Source organism: Chiloscyllium plagiosum, unplaced genomic scaffold (assembly GCF_037043375.1).
Source record: "Chiloscyllium plagiosum isolate Xiang-an unplaced genomic scaffold, Cpla_swu_hap1 HiC_scaffold_7, whole genome shotgun sequence".
Lineage (NCBI taxonomy): Eukaryota > Metazoa > Chordata > Chondrichthyes > Orectolobiformes > Hemiscylliidae > Chiloscyllium > Chiloscyllium plagiosum.
The window spans coordinates 85309093-85331528 of NW_028270145.1; the positions used below are offsets into that span (position 1 = coordinate 85309093).

A 22436-nucleotide genomic window follows, 5' to 3' on the forward strand; every position below is an offset into this window, starting at 1 on the left:
TGCTGGCAGCATAAAGTATGAATTATTCCCTTTTATGACCTGTTGTGCAGGGGTGTTTAATGGCTGTTATCAAAGCTGTGAAATTCACAATACTCTGGTTACAACCCTAGGACATCAGATCAGTAACACATGCTGACCAGTGCTGAAAATCACTTTTAAACTCATTTTTGTGTTTCCACCAAAGGTAAAAATGCAAACATGCCTGCAGGAGCTGGCCTCCTACTGAAAGTGGGGTTGAGTAGTCAGCCTCTCATTATCTCGTCCTTTGCAGTCTTCCCGTTTGAGGTCTCACTGACTGTACAGGTGAGATATTCTTCGGGTTCTGCCAGATAGTCACTAAATTTATGTCAACAGTTGTTTTCTTTTTGGTTGCAGCAGTCCTCTTTTTAAAAAAAACACACATATTGGAATTAGAAATTCTGTATGTCCATAGGTGATCTGAGATTAGGCGATAAAACTAGTCCTTCAGTTGTCTCTGTTCTAAGGAAAGAAAACCCCTCTCTATATCTCTCCATCTCTGTTCCTCACTTTCCTTCTTTAAGATACCCAGTAAAACCTGTTTTTTTTTAAACCAAACTTTTGGTCAGCCGACTGCATATGCCTTTGCGAAACTCAATGCCATATTTGTCTGATAATGTTGTGTACTCAGTCAGGAAAAGTATTACAGTACAGAAAAAGGTCTGTCAGCTCTTCAAGTCTACACTGATCAAAAACAAGCTAAACTATTCTATTCCCATTATCTAGTACTTATTCCATAGCCTTGCACATCTTGGCATTGCAAGTATATGCCTAAGTACCTCTTAAATAAAACTGAAAGCTGTGCCACTGACACCCTTCCATGCGGTGACTTGAGATTTTTTTATTATATTGAAGAGACTATCCAAGTATTAATTGTTGTCATTATAACATTCACCTTTTCTTTGCTGCTTTTCCATTCCCTGTAGATCTGACACTTTCTTTAACAGCATGATATTGATTTCAGATTACAGCACTATTATAGAGTCTTGTGAAGTACCAAGATACAAACATCATGCAATTTAACCCTTAACATGCTATTGATCTTCTATTATAATTGGATGTTCACTATTTCATGCATAATGAAATTTGAGTTTGCACCATGAACTGCTGGGTAGATGTGGACAAGTTGTTTCTAAAAGATTCAAAAAGCATAACATGAAGGATAAGGTCTACCTCACATATGAGAAGCTAACAGTCAATAAGGAAATAATTTCAAGTCAATTTTGCCTTTACATTAATGGTAAGGTCCGAGCTGAATGAAAAGACCATGGAGTACAGATCCATAGTTCCTTTTAAGTGGAGTCGCAGGTAGATTGGATGGTGAAGAAGGCATTTGGTATTCTTTACTTTATTGATCGGAGTATTGAGTATAGGAGTTGCGAGGTCATGATGTGGCTGTACAGGACATTAGTTAGGTTACTTTTGGAATATTGCGTACATTTCTGGTCTCCTTCCTATCAGAAGGATGTTGTGAAACTTTGAAAGGGTTCAGAAAAGATTTACAAGGATGTTGCCAGGGTTGGAGGATTTTAGCAACAGGGAGAGATTGAATAGGCCGGGGCAGTTTTCCCTGGAGCGTCAGAGGCTGGGGGGGGGTGGGGGGTGACCTGATAGAGGTTTATAAAATCATGAGGGGCATGGATAGGATAAATAGACAAAGTCTTTTCCCTGGGGTCGGGGTGTCCAGAACTAGAGGGCTAAGTTTAGGATGAGGGGAAAGATATAAAAGGGATCTAAGTGGCAACTTTTTCACATAGAAGGTGGTACATGTATGGTGGTGGAGGCTGGTACAATTGCAACATTTAAAAGGCATCTGGAGAATATATGAATAGGAAGGTTTTAGAGGAATATGGGCGAGGTGCTGGCAAATGGGACAAGATTAGGTTGGGATATCTGGTCTGCATAGAAGAGTTAGACCGAAGGGTCTGTTTCCATGCTGTCTATCCATCAGTTACTCAAGAAAATATTGGTGAAAATTCTTAAATAGATCATGCACTTACCCTTTTCCCAGTTAAATATTACTTACTGTGGAGAAACAGACACTGGTGGAGAACAAATTTCTGTCACATTTGTTTCTTTTCATCCATTTAATTTTTTTTTCATATTTTCACAAGTATTTGTTTCATTGTTCCACAAGTGTTAATTATATTCCTTACAAGCATCAAAGCATTAATCATGACCCATGTTTGATAACTGGGTGAAAAGGGAAATAGAGGAATTATGGAAATAAAGGAGGTGCATGGACTCAGGCGATAGCTGGCAGAGAGGATAAATTGGTTACTGGCCAAGTGAATTGGCAAGGCCAATATTTCAATCCGGTGTTGGAATTTCTCTCTAATAATATACTGTTAGTTCAATTATCATTTATTTCTTTTCACATTGACATAGTACAATTTTATAATAATAATCTTGTAAGATTTCCTTCATTTTTTGGGATTTATTTGGACTTTTTTTTAAAACATAAATACTAGCTTATCTCCAACTCTTTGCTTTCTTTGCTGATTGACAGTTAATTTTATTCATGCATGGGATGTCAGCTTCAATGGATGAGCCAATATTTATTGTTCATCTCTATCTGCCCATGACAAGGTAGTGGAGAGCTAGCTGCCTTCTTGAACTGCTGCTGTCCGTTTGGTATAAGTAAACCATGCCATCAGAGAAAGGGGCCAAGATTTTGACCCAGAGGCACTGAGGAAGTGGTGATATATTCTCAAGTCAGGAAGATGAGTAGCTGGAAGGTGAGTAGCAGGTGATGGTATGCCAATGCATCTGCTGCCCTTGTCCTTCTAGATGGTTGTGATCATGGGTTTGGAAGGTATTCTTTAAGGACCCTTGGTAAATTTCTTCATATATTCTACTATTATTTGAATAATTCGCTATTATTTCTTGTCATCATTTTGTTTTCAAGCTTGCTTTGTTTGCTTCAGCTGCTTTATACTTGTTCTATTCACCTGTTGCTAAGTTTTCACATCTCATTTTTTTCATCCTGGTTATTGAAATTCCTTTGATTAGTTTTCTTTTCTACTCATCTCACAGTCCCTCAGTCTGTCACACAACTGTCATGGGATGCCGCCCAGTGCTCAAGACATAATAGGCACTGTTCAGGAGAGACATAAACCAGGCAGATCTTATCTTACAATTTCTTTAATACATGCAATATGTGTCAGGTTGGAACTGAGATAATATTTATCACATCTTACATGGGAAAATTGGGAGTAGATATAGCAGCCAAAATGTATTTTTGTCAATCACAAGGTGGTCTCCTGTAATTCACTCAATACAAACAGACTACAACATATGTTTACACAATTTGAATTTGCAGGTGCAGAATTTTCCCAGCCACGAATGTTGTGGGCAATGACAACTCAATTTGGAAAGCAGAAACATGAGATTCTTGACGTCAAGAAAGAAATTGTCAGTTTTTCCACACAAGATTTGAAAGCTGAAATGAGAATCTCACTGGTGAACAGCAAGAGTCCTGTTGCAATGCATGGGTTGCGAGTTTGGGGTGGGGGCAAAGATTTCAATAATTCTCCTACATTTCTCATCCGTAGTTGTGCAGCATGGTTTGTGGTGCATACATCAGATGGATTCAAGATGGCGCAGACACAGGGCAACTCTTTGCAAACTCCCTACAGTAGATCTTATCCTCACATTTCTTAGAATTTAGGTTGAAAAGTGCGGGACCATTATAAGTCCATAAAAATTATTAATAATGTTATTTTATCTTGCTAACATTAATCTCGCTGTGCGCCCCTCCTGTGTAATCTTGTTTGCCTCTGTCTGTCTCGCTATACCTAGGTACATGTGACTACGATAAATCAAACCAAACAAGAATGAGGTTCACTGTGCCAAAATGTCCACATACAGACATTTCATGGTCCTTCTTCTTGGTGTCCTCCAGTATATGGAGAACTGTGCTGGACTGCCATTTTTGTGTGATTCAATTGTTGACTGTGCACATTTCTAAGGACCTGTTCTGTTTCTGATATTCCCCACACAGTTTCATTCAAAGCATAAGCAATATCCCAGCTGCAGATGTGGTTCTCACCTTTGTGACCAAAGGGTGTCATGAGGGCAGGGAGAAATTGAGGAACATCAACAAATGTTCCATCAAGTCCAGGACCAGAAATATCCTCCAGTGCCTGCTGAGCAGCATTACTTGAAAGAGTGGAAGCTGAAGGTTCCCTCAGTTGGTGGTGGTACGGGAGGAAAAGAGACTATCATTATGGATGCTGTTTCATTCAGATGAGCAAGGTTCATTGCCACCCTGGACTGAGAATGTCTCAGGATACTGTCATAGTACTGAGTCATGTTACAGCTGGACTGGAAGGGGTGGTTGCTTCAAGCAATCCACTTGGAATCTGTGTGACGTCTCGAAATGCTCAGAGTCTAGATTAGAGTAGTGCTGAAAAAGCACAGCAGGTCAGGCAGCATCCAAAGAGCAGGAAAATTCCTGATGAATGGCTTTTGCCCAAAATGTCGATTTTCCTGCTCCTCAGATGCTGCCTGACCTGCTGTGCTTTTCCAGCACCACTCTGATCTCCAGCATCTGCAGTCCTCATTTTCGCCTCTCTCAATACTCGATCTACAAATCAAACCCGGCAGTTACTGGTATAACCCCTGACAAATCCCACTGCTTCATTTCATTTCTGTGTGATGAAGTCAGTGATGTTGCTGGAAGAGTAGGCTATTTTTTCCTCTTACTCAACAAAAGTTAACAGTATCAACCATTTGAAGTTTTTCTAACACGTGATGCGACCACCGTAAACAGTAACACTCATGCTCTGCTGGGTGTTACGGAAAGGGGAACACTCCTTTAGGTAGAGTTTTGACATCATATTGCACTGTGTTTAGGTAGCCTGTGTCACTTCATTCTTATTCCTGCAGTTACAATAATAGTTGACTTTACAAGTTATAATTAAATAACAATATATTTACAAACAAGAGCTTCTATTCTCAATAAAGTATTGCATGTGCCACTTACGTACCCTCAGAACATTTTTTTTATTCCTCCATTTCTCTCACACTATATGTACTGTGAAAGTCTCTTTGCAGCTGGCACTGTTTGACGTGGTGCACAACTGGGCTTTAAATAATATACTAACAGCACAAATCCTTGAAGGCCCCAACAACAGTGAATACTTCTGCTACTGTTGAAATCAAATATCACAGTCGGACCATAGTCAGAGGCATGATATATGCATATCGATATGAGTAACATGGAGTTGAATATGATAACTCCACAAACAAAGAGAAACCTTCCATGAAACTCCTCAAAAATTACACTTAGCCAATTTTTGGTAAAATCTATTCCCATAAGTGTGATGTTGCATTTTGAAAATTCAAATCACGATAGGAGTTTCATGGTGAATGGTAGGGAATTAAGGAATGGAGTTCAGGTACACAGCTCTCTAAAAGTGGAGTCACAGGGAGAGAGGGCAGTAAAGGTGGCTTTTGGCACACTGGCCTTCATCAGTCAGGGCATTGAGTATAGAAATTAGGAAGTTATGTTGTACTTGTACAGGACATTGCTGTGGCCACATTTGGAGTATTGTGTTCAGTTTAGTTGCCTTGTTATGGGAAGTATGTTATTAAACTGGAAAGAGTGGTGAAGAAATTTACAAGGGTGTTGCCAGGACTCACGGTCTGAGTTATAGGGAAAGACTGATCAAGCTGGGACTTTATTCTTTACAGTGCGAGGAGACTGATAGGGTTCTTATAAGAAATGCATAAGATCATGAGAGGCATGGATGTACTCACTCTTTTTTTTCCCAGGCATGGGAAATAAAGGACTAGATGGCAACAGTTTAAGGTTAGAAGGGAAAGAATAAAAGGGAACCCGATGGGCAACGTTTTTTACACAGAAGGTGGTATGTGTAGGAATGAGCTGCCAGCAGAAGTAGTTGAGGCGGGTACATTAACAATGTTTAAAAGACATTTGGACAAATACATGGCTAGGCAAGGTTAAGAAGGATGGGCCAATTGCAGGAAAATGGGCTTAATGTGGATGAATATTTTGGTCAGCAGTTTGGGTCAAAGGACCTGTCTCTGTGCTGTTGGACTCTTTCACTTTTTATAATCCTTAATTGACAAAGAAATCAATGCTTTCAAATAGTCACCAGTTTTTTAATATGTGTGTGTGTACACTGATTAAGGTGATTATATACCCAAGTATCCAATATTAACCTCAACAAGCTAGCTCTGTACCTGTTTTTATTTTTAAATATGTGGACGCTAAAAGTCTTCAAATTCTGCAGAGCAGATCAGCGGCAGATATTTCCAGTGCAGTTTCTGGCTTTATTGCCAAACCGCCTGACCAGCAGGAGGTGCAACTTTATCTGTGAAGAATTGTCTTACTTTCATCCTGGGTGGGACCCTCTATGCAGCCATTCAGCTGAAGGCTGATAATTTTCAATCTATAAATTAGTTAGGTGTAATTCTTGGCTTTATTAGACTTTCAAATTGGCTTGATTCTTCTTACAAAAAAATACCAAATGTCTGTCAATGTTGGACGACATTTCTGTGATTTGTTGTACCTGTTATATTATGGATAACCTTTTACTGTTAGCCTTATTTCACGTACAAATCGAAAATCCATGACTTAGGTGCAGTGATGCCAGCTACGTAATGCATTTTTAACAGTTGACATTTTTATTAAGCTCCAGCTGTTCTAGTCATAAATGATTCACAAAGAGGGGCAGTGTTTCTCTTACACCGTAATAAACTATTCATGGGTGGGTGGGTGTGTGTGTGTGTGTCTCTACATCTGCATGTCTATCCATGTATTCACATGTTTGTGTTCCATTTCTTTTACTGGGTTCATCTAACAAATTGGCATGGAATATCGGTTTCTTGATTTAACATTAAATAAATCCAAGATTCTTACGTGAAACTTAAGTTTGACACAGTATTTACTTTTGAGAAATCTTTACTTACTATACTTGATTCCAGACTTCTAATTTATCCAAAGATGTACAGATTAGGTGGATTGGCTATGCTGAATTGCCTATAGGATAGACGGATTAGCCACTGGAAATGCAGGGTTACAAGAATATCAAGGAGGATATGGTAGGGGGTTGGGAGGTGGGAGGTTGTGTGTCTGGGTAGGATGCTCTTTCGGGGTTTTTTCAACGACCTGAATGGCCTGCTTCTACACTGTAAGGGTTCTATGATTTATTTTATGTCCAGAAAATGTAGCCATGATGTGGAAGAGCCGGTGTTGGATTGGGTGGACAAAGTTAAAAAAAAAAAATCACACAACACCAAGTTATAGGCCAACAGATTTATTTAGAAGCACTAGCTTTCGGAGTGCTGCTCCTTTATCAGTAGCTGTTGGAGGTAGGGTAAGCACACAAATCTTGCTTAAATGCAGAAAAGCAAGTTGTTCTACATGCTGCAATCTTACATTTTAAAAGAGATTCTCTCATAGTGTTATTTTGGGACTAATGTATAATCTAATATAAATTGCATATTAACATTACATAACACAATGGCTTTATTTGTGTCATAAATGTCATTTGGTGAACATTTTTCAGGGTCCAGCCTGCTGTCTGAAATCTGAAATGCAAAGTGAAATATAGCAAATGCTGGAAGTCTGAAATGAGGAGAAAAATACTGAAAATACTCTACTCATAGCATTGCATCTGTAGTGGGAGAAACATGACTAATAATTCATAGCAATGATCCTCTGTCAGGCAAAGATTCCCAGAAAAGTCATTGGTTCTGAACAGGTTACTCTATTTTTCTTTTTCAACAGGTCCTGCATGACCCATTGACAAAGGCCAGCATTTTTTTTTTATTTTGAGCAGAATTTGATACGTAGTGGGGTTTTCTAATCCACCACTGGAAATTCTAATCGAGAAAGCCACATTGGCTGCCTCATACTGTTTAATATGCTGAGGAATTTTAATTGGTTTGCAACTAGATTTTTATATGGGAACATTTATGGTCTTACCTCAGAGTTGTTGCTCACTCTGTTTCAATGGAAACAGTGGCCCTTGAATGGATCACAGGTGGTTTTAGGAGTATATGTACCAGAGCAAAGGGGGTCATTGTGGGGATTGGGTAGAAGACCGTGGGACAGGGGAAAGAAGTCAGTTGAGAGACTTGGAGAGGTCATGGGCAGGAGAAAGAAAGAATTTTGGGTGATTGTGGGCTGGACTGATCTTTAAAGAAGGCAGCGACACACCTATCCTGCCACAACACACACAACAGACTAATTTGCCAGGTATCACTCAAACTAGGAATGCTGGAAACCAAAAACAAAAACAGAAATTTCTGAAAATTCTCAGCAGGTTCTGGCAGCATTTGTGGAGAGAAATCAGAATTAATGTTTTGGGTCCAATGACCCTTCCTCAGAACTGATGGTAGCTGGGAAACATTTAGTTTTCATGCAGAAGATAGGGTGGGGGTAGGGCTAAGGAGTAAATGAGAGGTCGAGATAGACCTCAAAGTAGAGACAAGAACAATGGCTCAGATAAATGAGTGGATAACAATTAGCCAAGGAAAATGAACAGCTACTAATAGGGACAATTAGTGGCTAACAATGGATTGTGTGTCATAGCAGAACACAGGATAACAAGGCAGCATGTGAGGGTTGGAGTAAGGACATGAGAGAATGTGCCTCAAACCCTAAAATTGTTGAATTCGATAGAGTACAGAAGGCTGTAGAGTTCCCAAGTGGAAAATGAGATGCTGTTCTTCCAGCTCACACTGAGCTTCGCTGGAACACTGCAGCAAATCTGAGAGAGAGGGTTTGCACAGGGAACGAGATGGCATATTGAAGTGGCAGGCAACCACAAGTTCAGGGAGGGGATGGGAATGTGTATCTGGTGGTGGCATAACAGTGGAGGTCTACCAGGCATACTGGCACTACGCTTCCCCATCCCTCCAAGCAACTGTAAAAACCTCATTTCAGCATCAAATTTTGAGGCTGGGTGGGAAGTGGCCCTTAATTAGCTGTTTAAAAGCTGCATTAGGGGTGAGTGTGTTCTTGAGTCATCCCAGGTGACACGCTGGTCCCAGATAATCGCATACAGCTTGGAGGCAGGTTGTAAGATTGTGAGAAGCACACCTGGGAAATATTTGATATCCCCCTTCTTGCCCAGCTTCCGAATCCACCAGTGGGAACCGGTAAAATTCTCCCTTTCAGATTTAACCAGGCTCATTCTAATGAACACCAAAACTGCACTAATTCTGATATGTATTTGGAGTTGAAGTGAAGTATTTCTTGAATATTTTTACTTTAGATGCACATGGAAAGTTTGTAGTTAATATACATTCAGAATGTTCCTTACTTTGAATTACAATTTTCAGTGAAACATGATGAATAGGAATCAATCAGCATCCAAATTCCTACTCAAATATGGCACACTTAAAAAGCACAAAAGGTCTACTGGAAGGGATTTGTTGTCTCTCGTTCAAAGCAGACATTTGGGGATTTGCTATTCCAAATCACAGAATTATCATTCTAATATCCCCAATCACCTCCAATGGAACAGCACATGTGTGACAAATCTTCTCGCTGCAAATTGAAGTGAAAGGCAATATCCCTGACTAAAGCTTTCTCTGACTGATTATGGTCAGATAGATAGAAGATTTTTCTGAAACATAGCTTGGAACAAATCCTATTGCTAACTCCAAATTTATACTTTGTAGCGTCATAGTTCAGTGTGAACTTTCCAAACATAAGAACATTCAGCATAGTTTTCATCTTATATTTGTCGGTTTTAAATGTACATCATAACCTAAGCCTATGCACACAAACTCAGAAATGATGTCGGTGGTCATACTCAAGCTGAATTTAGGAATTTAGGATTAGTTGTGCTTCTTTTCTGCCATTTCTGATGCTATTGAAGTATCTCAACAGTGGCATTCTCTTGCAAGATTTCTTCCATTTATGTTCCATTGTATAAACCACTGCTGTTGAATGTGCTTACAGTTTAATCTTCATATTCTGTCTGTAATCCAAATCTAGTCTGCTTCTATTTTGTTATTTTCTGGTTGAAAAACACAAATAGTTTAACCTCTTCAATGTCATGATAATCTCGGTTTCATGTTTAAACCCATAGCTGATGCAATAACATTGAAAGAGTAATTCACGTAACTTAACCTTGAGAAAATAAATAGATCAGTAAAGTAGAAAATACAAGCTTGCTTTTGGTTCTTATGAAAGAAGTAACTGCAAAAGCTGGCAGTCAGCAGAAAACATTTTGAGGATATACACAGATTTACTGAGGAGCAGACCAGACACTGTGCAACTATTATTAGTGATTTTGGTTGTTTATTGTATTTGTCCTTAGGCACTTGACTTACATTCTTGCAAATGTGTGCTTTATTTCACCCTTCAGTGTGTGATTACCATTAATACTCAGTTTAACCTGAGATCACAGAAGTTCTGGAATCAGCTTTTCCCTTGGGCTATATGTTTTATTTATTTATCCAAAAGAAATTATTTCAGGACTGAACTAATTACAATACCACTGGTATAATCAGGGATCACTTGCAACATTTCAAACTTAAGTTCACAACAAGAATTGAGTTCCATTCAGATATTACATAAATTGTGCAAGATATTTGTAGCCTTTTGGATGGTTGCTAATGGGATAATGCGTACAGAAATCATACCTCTTTACCAATGAGTTATTCAATTGAGGCAATGTTGCTGTCTTGTTTGCTTTCTATTCACACAAAAATGTAATTACCACTTAGGCCATCATATTTTGGCCAAAACCAATAACATTTATTAGCCAGCAAAACAATAAAATTTCACTGAGTAGTGAATCACAAAATCTTTAAGAGGCAAAATAATTTTTATTTTCTTTGACAAAGACTGAATATAATGTGAATGATGAAGGTGCTCAGTCTCTTTTAGATGCAACAAATGGATTGAAACAAAACAAGCAACTGATACTCAACTGCTGCTGACCTACATTTTTCTTGTCTGCTTTATGTTGAAGTAAGCTTAATTGAAGATCAAAGATACTACTCAATAGTCAGGTAATTAACTTTATAATCCTGTAAAACACTTCAAATGGGAACAGCACTCATGCATTCTGATGGTTTGTTTAGTCCATACGCGTGAATACAACAGGCAGAATCTCAGGGGCAGTGTATTTTCCAATTCAGAAATAGAATTCATGAGCCACTGCAATTAAGTCGCCGTTAAGAATGTGGGAGAGAAGATTTTCCCACGGGCCAGGCCCTAATGTTACCTGGGGCGGGGGGAATGGAGACATGCCAAGACCAGAGCATATGTCCCCAAGTAGACAAACAGACTCTTCAAAGCAGCTTCATAAAAAATATGAAACACTTGTGAAAGGATTCGGTAGTTGTATTTTAGGCAAGAACCCATTAGCTCCTAATTAAACAAATAGGCAGTTTAACTTCAACATCAACAAAAGTGCACAATGAATATGTAAAGTCAATCAAGAGAGATTAGTCATTTACACTTGTTGATAGATTTTATGGGAGAGCTGTGGTATACCTCTCCCCCAACTTAAATTATTCATCAGAAGAAGCCCACTTGAAATAGTTCTGAACATTTAATAGACCGGAGGAAAAATTTCTTCTGCTTAGTGACAGGAAGACATGCGATTGAATTCCCTAGTTTGAGCAGCATTGAGTGGGATCAGTGGTCTGGATGAGAAGTCCCAAGTGGAAACTATCACTGGAGCCAGAAACCAAATTAAGTAGGGGTATGGGTAATTTCACAAGGTCAAGCTAGGAAACCCTGGTAAAAAGGGGGAAAAAGACCAGTTTGCCAGGCCAAGGGTATAGAATAGAATAAAAATTTGTTGTCATTTGTAATTTTACATGAAACATACAGTGAGAAGTTTTGTAAGTCGGCATACCACAATAGCTACATTATTTAAAGTCAATAAAGTAAAATTAAGTCTATCATCATTCAGTTAAGGACTACTGGGCTCAGGGAAAGCTGATTAAGGAATGATGGAAAATCCTGAAGACACAGCCAGGACAAGAATACTATCTAGAGATGAAATCGCCAGGCCAGCCAGGCTGCTGGAATACAGGGCTGGAAACCTCCACTGAAGAAGACCACCAATCGAGCCGCTGAAACCACCTCATTTTTGGGCTGAGAGAAGCCTCTTGCTACCCATCCGATGTTCCTCCAGGGGGAGCTGCCAATCTGCTATTTATCTCTTTCACCGATGTTTCCGGTCCTTCAGGTGCCTTGGCCTAGCTGTTAATTTGGAGCCTCGGTGCAGTCTGAGAGTCCAAGGAGGCGAAAGGTCAAAGTGTGACCTTGGGAAGGGGTAACGTCAGTGGATATTAAGAATGCATAAAGAAGGTCAAACCTCAGTGTGTATATATGATTCCCAGCATTGGTATAGCAGCAGGGCAGGAGTAGGCAGTTAGGTGGCTATTGGCCACTTAATCACTGTCATAAGCTGAAGGGTGGTCAGGCAACATGACATCTCCATTGCTCCTCTCCCTTTAAGGAAGGTCAGGGAAAGGCAGTGAGGTGAACTGAAGGTTATTGCTCAATTTATGGGACACCTTCTATCCCCTATTTGCAGCAAAGGAGCATAAAACAGAGCTCTTGATTTACATCAGGGCTTCCCAAAGTAGACGTTCAGAACCTGCAGCTGAAATGTTTGGGTTATGAGCTCTGAGATGGTAACAACACTGTGAAGCTCTGACTGTGTTATAACAGCAGTACTCTCGTTCTAACAGGAATTCACACTCTGTTCTCACTAAAAGGTCAAAAAACTTTTAACTCTAAAGCAAGGTCACCGATGGGCAAAACTTGTGAAGCATTGATTTGCATATTGTGCGATTGTTTCAATAGTGAAAGGTTTTTTTAGCCTTTGGTTAAATATTTATTTTTAAAAATCACTTGAAGGCTTTTATACACTTACAATGTTGATCTTTTATTTGACAGCTTGCCAGTCGGCAGAAATAACAATCTGGAAAATAAATTGTTTACTAGGTAGTTATGTCTTCTGAACAGAGCCGTGTCATGTCATTTTAATGAACAAAGATACAATTCATGTTACTGTATTTTATGATGAAATGTGAAGACAGCAAAATGATTTTACTTACCTTTTGAACACTTCCTGCTAATTAATCCAAGGTTTGTGACTTCAAGCAAGTGATGTAAAATCCCAACAGTTTATGACCAGCCAGTTCCATGAAAATTTAACAAGAAACTTATTGGTAGAGATGACCCAATGTGCCCACAATACTGTTGGTATCATTATCATTGGATGGGCAGGTTCCGGGACCCAATCACTTCTTTGCCCCCGAGAGGGGAAGAGAGGGGAGTGGGGAAGTTGTTTCCTCCAGCTCCCTTGCTCAGCAGCCATTGTGTTTGGTCCCATGACTATTTGGGCTCAATTAGCACCTTGAAAATCAAGCTGTTAACATTGCATTTGACTTTACAGTTAAAATACACAGTAATTTTGATAATTACGCAGATGCCCAGCTGTGCTGATTACATTATGACAGTTTGGTTTTGCTAAAGATATGTAAAATAAATTTTAAATACAATGTCTTGTACTTTAATACATAGAGAATACAAAGAGAAAATGCCCCTATTTACAAAAGTACTACTCTTCTCAATTTAAAAAGACCATTAGCTCTACAATGCATTTTTACATTTTTAATTCTCTAACAGTGAAATATTGCATTCCCTTCTTTTAAATTTTCCTTACTCTCTCTTTTCCTCCTTAGTCTATCTCTGCTCCACTTTTACAACTCAGCAAAAATTAAGATTATAGAATATTTGTCCTAAAGTTCCAAAGCCCAGCCAATCATTAGATGGAAGTGGGACTCAAGGACCTGTGGAATACCCATAGTAGCAGACTCTGAAGGAGTTTCCCAAGAAACAGAATCTTCTCCTGGGTAATTCCTCTACACCTGGAACACTCAGTCTCCAGTTAAATTGACTACATGAGGATTCCAATTGAGCTAAGTAAAATAGTTCCTCAGAAGTAAAAAAGCAGACTAATATACACAAAATCTAGTGCCTGCATAACTATTCAACTATTCAACCCCTACTTACCTCACAAATGGTAAACTACACTGTCATTGTGCCCTGACCTGAAAATACTTCCTGCGACTGCCCCCCACACTCCAACCATTTCCCTCAGATCAGGCACATCCCTCTCTCCATTCCAGACTCTGTGACCCCTTCCTATACTGCAGGATTTGAGTCCTCTATTCTGCCATCCCAATCACTCTAGGGAATCCACACCCCTACCTCCTCAGTTTCCTCACCACCTCACCCCAGGACATTTTCTCCCACTTGATCTGCTCCAGATTTGACACCGTTACCCTAACTTGGGGTTGGTTAGCTCAGCTAGTTGGACAGCTGATTTACAATGCAGGAGTGACGCCAACAGCATGAGTTCAATTCCTGCAATTGCTGAGGTGACGATGAAGGACTTTATTTCTCAATCTCTCCCCTTGCCTGAAGTGACCCTCAGGTTAAACTACTATCTCTCTTTCCTGTGACAGCATCCCACGGTCTGGTAAGACTATTGTGACTTTCCTTTATATTACATCTGCCAAGTTTAATTCTCGGGCACTCTCATTGTTCATCCACCCATTTATTTATGTTTCATCCAAACTTGGCTGCAGAACATTTACTTTCTTTGTCCAAGTCATTAATGTATAATGTAATGAATTGTGGCCCTAGAACTGATCCCTGTAACCTTCTGCACGATACAGATTGCATCCACCTCACCCCCAAGCTACCCTCCTTCCAACTTGTCTTCCATTAGCTCGCCACTCCTCAATCACCACCTCTCCAAATCATCAGCTTTTAACTTATAAAGTGGTCTTATGTACAGTCCCTTACTGAAGCCTTTTGGAAACCCAAACATGTGACATTTCTCCTCTATCTATACTGTTTGTTAATTCAAAAGAATTCCAATAAATCTACCAAGCATGATTTCCTCTTCAGGAATCTATGCTGATTCTGCTTGATAATGTTATGTCTTTCTAAATGTTCTACTGCTATATCCTTTACAATGCATTTTATCATTTTACCTATGACGAATATACAGCTAACTGTCTATTGTTATCTGTTTTTCTATCGCCTTTTTTGAATAAATAAGTTACATTGACAGTTTTCCAATCCCCTGGGATTTTCACAGAACCTAAGGATTCTTGGAAGATTATTACTAGAGCATCTATGGTCTCTGCTGTTACTGCTAATTACACTGTATTATTAGTCCAGTGACATTACCACTACTCCACTGTCTTGCACATTGACTGAAATAACTCCACAGAGGCCAATATTCTATCACCAGGTCTTCCCTCATTTACACGGTGAGAGTACTTGACACAGATCCAGCTCCCTCAGAGCCAGCTATCAGAATGAACAGGATGTCTGATACTAATGTTCGTATCTGTCAGCCAGGGCTCCCTGATTGGGCTATATAAACAGTCACAATCAGAGAACTCATATTCTATGATGTTTACCTGACTGACCTTATTACAATCATTATATTGACATGTGTGCATTGGTGTCTTAACAATTGCAGTGTGTTTAATATCCATTATTGAAACCCTCCTGGCACCTTAATAACCTAACTGCAAAATAATCACAAGTTTCCTTTGCAGAGAACCAAGTCATTAATTTGCTGATTTCCCTGGAGCGTTGGAGGCTGAGGGGTGTCTTTATAGAGGTTTACAAAATTATGAGGGGCATGGATAGGATAAATAGGCAAAGTCTTTTCCCTGGGGTTGGGCAGTCCAGAACTAGAAGGCATAGGTTTAGGGTGAGAGGGGAAAGGTATAAAAGAGACCTAAGGGGCAACTTTTTCACGCAGAGGATGGTACGTGTATGGAATGAGCTGCAGAGGATGACAACATTTAAGAGGCATTTGGATGGGTATATGAATAGGAAGGGTTTGGAGGGATATGGGCCGGATGCTGGCAGGTGGGACTAGATTGGGTTGGGATATCTGGTCGGCATGGACGTGTTGGACCGAAGGGTCTGTTTCCATGCTGTACATCTCTATGACTCTATGACTCTATGACATTACACAAGAATCACACAGAAGCTATGATTAAATAATCCTAATGCCTATGTTCAGAAAACAAAGGATGAAAGCAGCAAACAATCAAGATATCATAACTCTGTGGTTTGTGAAAATAATAATAATATTACTATGAAGTATAAATTAAGATTAGATTCCCTACAGTGTGGTAACCGGCTCTTCAGCCCAACAGGTCCACACTGACCCTCCGGAGAGTAACCCACCCAGACCCATTTCCCTCTGTCTAATGCACCTCATATTATGGGCAATTTAGCATGGCCAATTCACCTGACCTGCACATCTTTGGACAGAGAGGAAAATGGAGCACCTGGAGGAAACCCTCACAGACACAGGGAGAATGTGCAAACTCCACACATACAGTCGCCTGAGGCTGGAATTGAACCTGGGTCCCTGGTGTTGTGAAGCAGCAGTGCTAACCATCGAGCTACTGCGCCACCGTAAGTGTAAATTAAACATGTCATAAGTAATTAAAATGAATCATCAAATGTGTACGGTTACTTTAGACATTTAGATTCAGATACCATTGCCTCATCCCTCCTCACAACACAGCATAATCTGATTGTCAAGTCTTTAAAATTACAATCACCAAAGTACAAATCTGAAATTGCCACTCTACCCACCCCCCAAAAAAACCTGCACTTTAGAGAGTCAATGATAAAAGCTTTCAAGATCAAGATCAATAGATTTTTGTTCAGTTCAAATGCATTCAAACATACACAACAGGAGCAGAAGTAAACCGTTTGGCTCCTTGAACCTGCTGTACCTTTCAATTAAATAGAAATCCATATCCCCATCTAGCCCCACTAACCTCAAATTCCTTTCCCATCAGAAATCTATCTGTTCTTCTTAAAATGTTTTAATGAACCTGAATCTAGCTCCTTACATTGATGGCCATATGATACCTCAAAGAAGGGTATCAAGCGTGAGGGGCAAGATTTGGGTAAATGGGGTGATGTACAAATCAGCCATGATTAAACAGAAACGTAGCTCAGGCCTGAAGAACTGAATTTCCTGCACTTAGTGAAAGTGTACAAAGTTAAACATTTTTAAAGAACGTATTTTGAATTCAGCATATTCAAAACATATCTTCCAGGTAAATGAGAATTTCCATTATTGAGTGGTACGCTATCAAGCCAAAACATTGAAAAATGATTAAATGCCAAGTTTTCATATTGATCGGCTATGACCATGATGGAATGCTTCAAAAAGAAAATATTATTTGAAAATTGACTGTCACTATCAACTCTCACAAGCTTTAGCTGAATGCAAATCACAATATACAAGTATTCTGTTAACAAATGATTTGAATGTATTACAAAAAAAACTATTTTGCTCCTGGATTCATACTTCCATTGATTATCAATGAGTGCAAGCAGACTATAAAGTAAGGCAGCTTATCTTAGATGTAAGGGGTTTTATTTATACATCCAGCTTTGTTATTCAGAGGAGATTTAAATCTGAACCACTGACCACTGACCACTCCTTCCCTGTCCACTCCAACTCCATATATAACATTAACACACACACACATACAGATACAAGCAGTCCCTGAATTGCAAACTAGTTCCATTGTCAAGTTGATTTGTTTGCAAGTTAAAACATAATGCAAAACAATGGAAAGCAGCTGTTCCTAAATACAAGAAATGTTAGTAGATCTGGTCTTTAAAAAGAGAACCATGTATTTGATCATGCTCATTGGTACATAAGTGTATCGGTATATGAGCAATTTTCTCCTGATAATTTCAGACCACTTGTCATCACGGCAGTATTTGTGTAGGTGATAACCCCTCAGACTAAGAATGTTGCTTGGTCATGTCACATATTTGTGTGTGAAGTCTTTTTAATGGTTGGGAGGCTTTAGCGCTGTACCGATAACATGGCTACAGCTGACCAGGAATTCTACCACTCATACCACCAATACTGGTGTAATGGAATGATTTGCAGATTGATCATCAACCTATTTATGACTGCAGTATGACATACCTTCCCTGAATATTGAGTGCTGAGATGCAACTTAAATTGAAGTAGGGACACCTACCACTAGACCTGTTTTATTGCAGATCGAGGCCATTTAAAGGGATTCAGAGTGAAGATGATCAATGATGAGACAAAAATTCAGAACGGTTAACTCTACAGTTTATGTTGGAGTGGAGGCACAAGCATAAAGCCATGTATATATTTGCTGTAGAAGACAAAGAATTAATTTCTTCAATTAAAGCTAAGGAGTCATAGGCCAGAACTGATGAAAACTAAATGTAAAACATATTAAAGAATTTAGTTACTCAAAGAGTGACATATGACTGGAATACTAAAAGGTGTAGAAGAGGTAAAAAGATACTTCAACTGTTTAATGCAGAATGTGATTGGAACGTTAGGAAATAAAAGGAGACAATCGCTTGAAGTTTTAAATGTTCCAACCAATTCTACTTTGCAAACATCTGCGAAAGGTCATAATGATCTCTTTATGTTTCGTTCCACTCTGTTAGTACGAATGCAGTAAATTGGCTTTCAAAATTACATGTAAACTTTCTCATTATAATCAAGAGTTAGAGGAAAATGGAAAATGGACAGTGTGATCCAATTGAATGGAGGAACAGGCTTCAGGGGCTGAATAGCATACTCCCCTTCCCATGGTCTACATATTGCTATCTATTTATTAGAGCCAGCTGAAAAAATTACATTATGTATTACAATTATTCTTTAATTCCTTTATAACGTGATCTTAGGTGGACTAGAAGTTTCTATTCTTTCCAATATAATAGCCATTCATGCATCTGTACTGTTGATTAAATCACTGAATCAATATCTGAATGCTTTCCAAACCTCAAAGAAATTCTATTACGGAAGATTTTCTTCATTATTATCCTCCCCAAAGTCAAAGTTAATTTTCAAATGAGGAGGAAGTTTCTTGCTATTTCTTACACTGCACCAGTACCTCCACAGCAAAGCTACATGAACAGTTATAACCTGGGAAGCAAATATACTTGATTTTAATAGGGGACTGACTGGTAAAGAAAAGGATTATTTTATAAAAAAATATATATTTGAAATTAAGTCTTTGTTAATTCTACGAAAGATCTCACCATCTATCTGTTTAGATGATATAGAGTTTATGATAACACTGTGAAACCAATATTTTCACTATCCCCGCTGATATTATGTTGGATTCCTTTTCTTTAAAATAGTAAATTTTAATTCACCCATAAAGATTGTAACAGGGATTTTGAAATCAAGAGCAATTTGATTACATTTTCACTGCCCAGTGTATGTAATGTTTCGAACATTGTCATGACAAAAAACTCATCCCTTTTCCACTCTTCCCTGAAAAATGCACATCTCACGATGGGGCATTTTTTCAAAAGCTGCCAGCTGTTCTCTATTATTATGCCCAAGCGTCCATTCTTCAGGTTTCTGTTTGCATGGTGCTGAGTCATGTACCCAGCTATGGGAGTTGTTAGTTTATCTCATTTTCACAAATATTTTCCAGAAGGAGGAGTCACCACATAATGACCAAGAATGGATGGCCTGATTGATACTTTTGTTCTATGTTTACCTTATTGCTGCACCGAAAGTTGGGTGTTTGTGAAACTCAGTTCCAGTAATGAGCACATATTTACCCAGTCAACCAAGTACTGAAGAGATAGTTTAATAATGGTGACTATGATTCCTCATTTCATTTGTGTCATTAAAAAAAGCCACATTTTTATCTGCAAAAGGATTGACTCACTTGACACGAAAAATAAAAAAAGTTACTTATTTAGTAGCTGGAGTTTTTCCCATATTTCAAGAAATACTTTGCACAGACTTCAATTTGCTACTTGTAAACTTTCAAATGTCAACTATCATTAAGCCAGCTCCTAATTCAAGTTGAATAGCTTTAGGCCAATTCAATAGGAGTCAGACTCAACCACTATTATTGTTCACTCAATCTAACTGACATCCACTAAATTCCAATTATACTAATCTTATTAGTTAAAGACATAAAGAAGATCTTCTAAATTAAATACTCATCAGGCACATGTCAAATTAAATGTACGTCTATAAAGTAACTATATTTTAGAGAAGTTCAACCACATCAGGACAAATTAATCATTAAGAATCAAGAGAAATCAGTTCTGCAGAGCACAAGAACAAAAGAAAGACGAGAAGATAAGATTTAGGAGCAAGAGTAGGCAATTTGGACTTTTGAGCTTTTCATTACCAGATCCCAATAATTTTATTGAATGTCCCAAGTCCAATTTTCTGTCAGTTTCCCATAATCCTCAACATTCTAATATTGCAATTGAAACCTGAAAATACGCAACATCATTCTGGAGGACTCAGAAACCAATAATAATGAATATTATAAAGCAACCATAAAGCTAGCAGACAGATGTCTGTCTACCTACACTGATCAAGAGACTCATCTGAATCATCGGAACAATCCGGTTCACCATCGCAAAGCCAGTTCAATGAGATGCAGGTCATCTGGTCATAGCAGAGAAATTCAGCTGGTCCACATGCTTTGTGTTCTACAAATCAAGACAAACAAAAAAAATTTTTAATGGCAGAAGGTGGTTCAAAAATACATAGCTACTGTACTGTCAGCTTACTGCTTAAAAAAATATACACATGGTTAGTTTAACCAGTTCCATGACCCAACAATTGTACGGGTTCAGTTGAGAATGCACAAACTGATGATTTGGTCCCTTACATTGGCAGAAGATAATATTGTCAATATTGATAAAAGTTTGCAAAATTTCAAATTCTAACAATTTAGTAGCTTTTGTACAGTAAATTCAGCTGTCTAACTTTTGAATTAAAAATATAAAAAGAGGTAAAAGTCTGTTCATCAAAATAACTAACACGTTTCTGGGACTACTTCAGAAAATGGAATTGATCAAATCCATGGTGGAAACTGGAAAATACTTCAAGCAAAATTTAATTTTAATGTTCACCTTTAGGAGCTATATCTTCTTCAACATTAATTGCATGGAAAGCTTTGTTTACATATTGTGATGAGAAAATCCATGTTTGAAGTTAACTTTTGGTTTCCAGCTCAACTATGCAAAATCCTTGGTTTAACCCACTGAGGGATACATAACTAAACAAAAGCTGTTATCAGCAAACAAAGAGGTTGTCACATCAGTGTGTTAATCTGAACAAAGGAGGACAGCATATTAAATTCCACTCGGCACAAGGTGTAAATATGTTTTGTTGCTATTTCCCGGTGGAAAGTATGCCAAATTTGCTAAGTAATTGTACAAAGTAATTTAAACAGTGAGTATAATGCAAAATGATAAACAATTTTGTGAAGACGGTGTTGCTGAACAAAGAGACCTTGGAGTGCAAGTTCACAGGTCCTTGAAAGTAGAGTTGCAGGTAAATAGGATAGTGAAGAAGGCATTTGATATGCTTTCCATCATTGGTCAAAGCATTGAGAATAATAGTTGGGCGTTCATGTTCCGGCTGTATTGGACATTGGTTAGGCCTCTTTTGGAATCTTGTGTGCAATTCTGGTCTCCTTTCTATAAGAAGGATGCTGTGAAACTTGAAAGGATTCAGAAAAGATTTACAAGGATGTTGTCAGGGTTGGAGGATTTGAGCTATAAGGAGAGGTTTAAAAGGCTGAGGCTGTTTTCCCTGGAATGTCAGAGGCTGAGGGGTGACATAGAACATCGAACATTACAGCGCAATACAAGCCCTTCAGCCCTCAATGTTGCGCTGACCTGTGGAACTAATCTGAAGCCCATCTAACCTATCCTATCCCATTTTCATCCATTTGCCTCTCCAATGACCATTAAAGTGCCCTTAAAGTTGACAAGTCTACGACTGTTGCAGGCAAGATCAGAGTGGTGCTGGAAAAGCACAGCAGGTAAGGCAGCAGCCGAGGAGCAGGAAAAATCAATGTTTCTAATGAAGGGCTTTTGCCCAAAATGTTGTTTTTTTTCTGCTCCTCGGATGCTGCCTGACCTGCTGTGCTTTTCCAGCACAACTCTAATCTTGAGTCTAATCTCCAGCATCTGCAGTACCCACTTCTACTGTTGCAGGCAGTGCATTCCATGCCCCTACTACGCTGAGTAAAGAAACTACCTCTGACATCTGTCCTATATCTATCACGCCTCAATTTAAAGCTATGTCCCTTTTTTTTTAGATTAGATTACCTACAGTGTGGAAACAGGCCCTTCGGCCCAACACGTCCACACCGAATCTCTGAAGAGAAACCCACCCCCCCCCCCCCCCAATATTTACCCCTGACTAATCCACCTAACACTCCAGGCAATTTAGCATGGCCATTTCCCCTAACCTGCACAAACTTTGGGCTGTGGGAGGAAACCGGAGCACCCTGAAGAAATCCACGCAGACACAGGAGAATGTGCAAACTCCACACTGACAGTTGCCCGA

The 22436-nt window shown here is 38.9% G+C and overlaps 1 protein-coding gene across 1 annotated transcript in view; it reads right to left on the reverse strand.

Annotated features, from left to right (window-relative positions):
• LOC122551725 (low-density lipoprotein receptor-related protein 1-like) overlaps nt 1-22436 on the reverse strand; it is a 1910187-nt gene that overhangs the window by 1603112 nt on the left and 284639 nt on the right. The window contains exon 2 of the mRNA XM_043694091.2: nt 20441-20563. Within this exon, the coding sequence (XP_043550026.2) occupies nt 20441-20563 (123 nt within the window). The remainder of the gene's footprint in view (nt 1-20440; nt 20564-22436) is intronic.